The sequence below is a fragment of the Lactuca sativa genome, chromosome 7, assembly GCF_002870075.4.
Source record: "Lactuca sativa cultivar Salinas chromosome 7, Lsat_Salinas_v11, whole genome shotgun sequence".
Taxonomy (NCBI): domain Eukaryota; kingdom Viridiplantae; phylum Streptophyta; class Magnoliopsida; order Asterales; family Asteraceae; genus Lactuca; species Lactuca sativa.
The window spans coordinates 33862246-33867553 of record NC_056629.2 but is presented as its reverse complement, the minus strand read 5'-3'; the positions used below and the strand labels follow the sequence as shown (position 1 = coordinate 33867553).

The 5308-nt window shown below is 33.8% G+C and overlaps 1 protein-coding gene across 1 annotated transcript; it reads right to left on the bottom strand.

The window, feature by feature from the left end:
* Positions 1-1527: 1527 nt before the first annotated feature.
* LOC111880790 (CBL-interacting protein kinase 5) lies at positions 1528-3169 on the bottom strand. The gene has a single exon (XM_023877201.3). It carries the CDS (start codon positions 2954-2956, stop codon positions 1589-1591), a length of 1368 nt encoding a protein of 455 aa, XP_023732969.1. The 5' UTR covers positions 2957-3169; the 3' UTR covers positions 1528-1588.
* Positions 3170-5308: the final 2139 nt, after the last annotated feature.

Here is a 5308-nt window from a genome sequence, read left to right as displayed (position 1 = left end):
CTCAAGAACACTCAACAATGGAGTTAGGGTTTTGTGGAAGCTAATTAGGGACAAGAGGGAGGCTGATAGAAAAGATCATTAGGACATAATGCTCTTTAAATAGTGCTCAAACCCTAAATATTAGGGTTTCGGGGTCTGGACACGTACGCCTCGTGTACCCATTTGTACGGCGCGCGTACGTGCATGACATCCACGTTCCTTTTACTCTACTACGTCCTACGTACATGGGGTGGTACGCCCCGCGTACGGCACACCCCAAGCCCGAAACGAATAAGTCCAATGACTTCAAGGCCCAAAATAATAATTAAATAACCAAATTTGAATAAATACCTTAGAATTATCGGGCGTTACAATTTAGTATTTAATTATTATTCCTTTAAATATTGGATAAACTAACGTTAATATTCCCATGAATAATTTGGGGTAAATTGTTAAGGGTGAGATCCTCAATCCTCTAAGGATCCCGGATCCCAAAGAGCACTCAGGATCCTAAGCCACATCAGGATTCCAACTATTATTGTTATCATTATTTGCTAACACCTATAACGGTTATAATCTCATTTCTTATTGATATGTGTGCAAAATTAGTCAATAAAAGACTTATTCTGAACAGAGAATCATATCAACTAAGATTAAGACCCGGAATACCAAGTCAAACAACATTCCTATGCTGATCTCAGAGAATCCTGGGAATATTGGACTTATTGTTGCTTAGTTTAGACTATAAATAACACTTTTATTACACACACTAGACACACAATTAGCTCATAGACGACACTTGTACTGGCATTTACACATTCATTTATGTAATTAACATTTTACATCAATAAAATCATCAAGGCAGGTGATCATTATCACCTCCCATGGTTTTGTGTTGGAGATCCTAGCAAAGATCAAGGACTTTCCTTATAAACCATTGTGTCACCTTGTCTACCATTTCATACTTGTTTTACCTCAAACATCACAGCTTCTCCTACAGTTTGGTTGATTATTGATTGTTCATTTTTGGACCAAAACAAGAACCCAGTGATCGTTATGCTTTATAACCTTTTGCCTTAGGAGAGGTCTTGAGTTATGATCCCTTTAGTTCCATATGATCTTTGTAGTTTGAGGAGAGAAGGATCCCTATTAGGAGATCTTTGAAGATCCTTACTTTGCTTTCCAACTGGGAAAGATACTATTTAGAAAATGACTGGGAAGATCCCTATTGGGGAATGTTGATCCAACATTACGCGAATCAAGTCTAAAAGACAAAAGAATGTATTAGAATGTTGATCTAGCATTATGTGATTCGCTTTGGCCCACATTTAAATTAAAAACCCCACCAATTAGCTACTTCTAGTTTTAAACCAAGCAATTAGTGAATAATGAAGAACAAAATGAAGGTGTTGTCTTATTAATTAGCTTATCATCTATGAAATCGAATATATATATATATATATATATATATATATATATATATATATATATATATATATATATATATATATATATATATAATCTTAATCCATTAACTTCCCCAAAACACTGAAATAAGTTTACAAAATTTGAGTCTTTGATCAGTTATTGTAAATCATAATACACCTTTTCATATCCAAACTATATCATCCAATGAATGCTTCAAATCTTGGTCACAAAATTTCTGATAATCTATGGTGTCACCAGATAGCGTCTTCATCTCCACCATGTGCAAGGATGGTGCCACCTCAAATATCTCTGCATCTATGGCCAACTTCCCTTTTCTCCCTTCTTTGATCCCTTGTATCCTCATTGTCCCATCTAAATTTTTCATAACCTTAAACTCCTCAGTCTCTGCTACTTCTTCCAACTTTGATATAATCGTTGCTGCTGGTTTTCTGGTCATGAAACGTGATTCTAGTTTCTCACATGGAACGTTGTTCTCGAAGAAACCAGAAAGATTTAGTCCATCAGATAGTGATATGATATCAAATGCATTCATTGAACTTGTCCTCCTCAAGGTAGTAGGAAGCTTTATAGTTGCGGCCTTTTCGAGTTTTTCAAGATCAACGCAACTTCCAGTGGGAGTTTCGGTTTCTTGAATGACATTTTCGTTATGATCAAGATCAATTCTTTGTTGTTGTTTTAACCTGATGGCTATTGGTTTTGGGATTTCGGTTTTATTCAAACCCTTTTGGAACCATAAATTTTCCATGATTTTAGCCAGTGTCATTCTTGTGTTTGGATTTGGATCAAGAATTGCTGACAGCATGTTTTTGACCTCTAAAGGGAACCATATTGGGCACTTGAACTCACCTTTGCTAATCTTTTGATACATTTTAATCAAATTTTCTTCATAAAATGGGAGAGAAGCTGTAAGCAAAACAAACAAGATCACCCCACAAGACCAAATGTCAGCCTTTTGGCCATCATACCCTTTGGTATTGATCACCTCAGGTGCAACATAAGCAGGTGTTCCACACATGGTGTGTAGAAGGCCATCTTGCTTCCTGGACTCGGACACCGCACTTAATCCAAAATCTGAAACTTTAAGGTTTCCAAATTCATCAATAAGGAGGTTCTCAGGCTTTAGATCACGGTGGCAGACACCACGACTATGGCAGAAATCAACCGCATCTATTAACTGTTGAAAATATTTTCTAGCAGCATCCTCTTTTAGCCTCCCTTGTGCGACCTTATTGAAAAGCTCACCTCCTTTAACGTACTCCATTGCAAAGTAGATCTTCGTCTTGCTTGCCATTACCTCGTAAAGTTCAACAACATTAGGGTGTTTTACAAGCCTCATGACCGAAATTTCACGCTCGATTTGGTCCATCAACCCCGCCTCCACAATTTTATCTTTATCAATCACCTTAACAGCCACACTATGGTTAGTTTTGAGGTTTCGTGCATAATAGACCTTCGCAAAATTGCCATGTCCAAGCAATTTGCCTAGCTCATATCGTTGCATCAAAATGTTTCCTTTTCTGTCTTCCATCTTTTGGATTCTTCTGTGATCGATGATTTCGGTTTTCTCAAAACCTAGAACGACATTAAAATAGAGATTGAAAACCTAAAGGATTTCATGGACATTGAACCAAGGGGATCAAAGTTAGAGCATTGCCTTCACAAGGGTGGAACCGTGGAAGTTAGAAAGCATGGACACAAGTAACCACATCTTCAAACCTGAGAAATTATATGCATCAAAATCTCAAATACATAGCTATGCAATTGAGATTACTATTTATAGAAGTTTATGAATCATATATGTGGCTAAGAAGGAAGAGTAATTGGGGATATGTCATTGTTATTACAAGTGGTTATGATTGTACCGATGAGTACTGTATTGATGGAAACGATATATATGGGTTAATCAACTTTCGTATGGATACTTCATTAGGTTAGGTTTATAAACAAGTGTTTTAGTTTTCCTTTGTTTACTATAGTTTTTTGTTTTTATTTTTTAGGCTAACTAACACGCTCAGTATTCTACTAGTAAATCTATATATTTCTCCCAAACATACATCTTGCTATATGTTTATATCACTATGTGGAGGGTTGTTATTTTATCTCATTACAAGAAAATTTCAATTTAGCTACGGAAAATTTTCATAGCAAAAAGCTAAAATTTTATAGCTAAAGCTGAATAACTGCGGAATTTGCTACGGAAATTTTCACTTAGACTCTGTTGCTTTTTTCCCTGTAGCAAAATGTTTAGCTATAGAATTATAATTTCGTAGCGGTGTTTTCGTAGCAAATTCCATAGCTATTTTTCCGTAACAAATTCTATAGCGATGTTTCCGTACCAAATTCCATAACAATTTTCCATAACCAATTCTGTAGCAATGTTTCCGTAGTAAATTTCATAGTAATTTTTCCATAACCAATTTCGTAGCAATGTTTCCGTAGCTAATTTCATAGCAATTTTTCCATAACTAATTTCGTTGCAAATTCTGTAGTAATTTTTATGTAGCATATTCCATAGTAATTTTTCCGTAGCGGATTCCGTAGTAATTTTTTTGTAACAAATTCCGTAGTATTTTTTTCGTAAGAAATTCTGTAGCAACTTTTTCATAACATATTCCGTAGTAATTTTTCAATAGTAATTTTTCCATAGCAAATTTCGTAACAACTTTTATGTACTCAATTCCATAACAATCGTTCCATACCATTTTTCTAAATTCGGTTATTCAATTTGCTTATTATATCAATTTACAAAAATACAATTAATATAAAATCAAAAGTAACAAAGTATTTCTATAGAAACTAAAAGAAATATCCAATACATCAAAAGATACATATTTCAAAATCAAAACTCCAATATATAGACGCCCATCCTGTCTAGTAGATCCAAGTAAATACCCTTGATGAACGCCAACATTTCCTCAACCGATTCACTACCATTTGGTACAGATGATGTAGTTGATGCAGGCGTAGATGATTGGATAGATGTAGGTATAGATGATTGGGTAGATGATGTAGGTAAGGATGATTGGGTGGATGATGTAGGTATGGATGATGCATGTGTTGATGATGTGGCACCAATAGTACCAACATGTGAAACAAATGTTGGGGAAAATATAGTACCAACAGAAGATAATGTGGTACGGGATGATGATATATATTACCAACATATTTTGCATCATTGGTACGTTTGTTTATGAAACATACATTTGTATGTTGATTTCGTTTCAATGTTTCTCTTAATAAGAGTTGTGACATCTTTCCTGAAATTTTAAAAACTTAGGAAGTTATAAATATGTTGGTTCACAAATATTATTGAAATATCTTATTGAAAATTTAAGCATACTACTTTTTCATTAAATAACAATGTACTTTTGTTTGCTTATTTATTTTTGCATGCTACTTTTTACTTCGAAAATTTAACTAATTGTAGTAATGTAATCTAAATACAAACACTAAAAGTATAATGCAAATACTTTAATGAAAGTAGATTGCTATTTTTTGCATTTAGACTTAGCCCTTTAAAATTGAAAGAAAAAAAAAATAACAACTTGCTTTTAGGATTAGCCCCTTTGAAACTCAAAATGGAACTATTTTCTAAAGTACAATGTCATAGTGAGTATAAAAAATAAAGCACAAAGCTTAAACATGATAGTTTTGTTATCACTTGGATTGGATTGGATTGGAGTGGAGTGGAGTGGAACCTGGAACAAAGAAGAACAAAGAAAAACAAATAAATTTTATCTCAACAGAGAAAAACAAATGAACTTTATCTCAACAAAAGAAAAACAAAGAAAAAGTTAACAAAATATTATTTAGGAAAATATGAACATGAACACTTGTAGTTTAATACATTTAAAGGGTTATCAAAAATTATATTTATGTA

What these genes read in the sequence shown, in the direction of transcription:
- LOC111880790 (XM_023877201.3), bottom strand. Translation starts at nt 2,956, where the DNA reads ATGGAAGACAGAAAAGGAAACATTTTGATGCAACGATATGAGCTAGGC.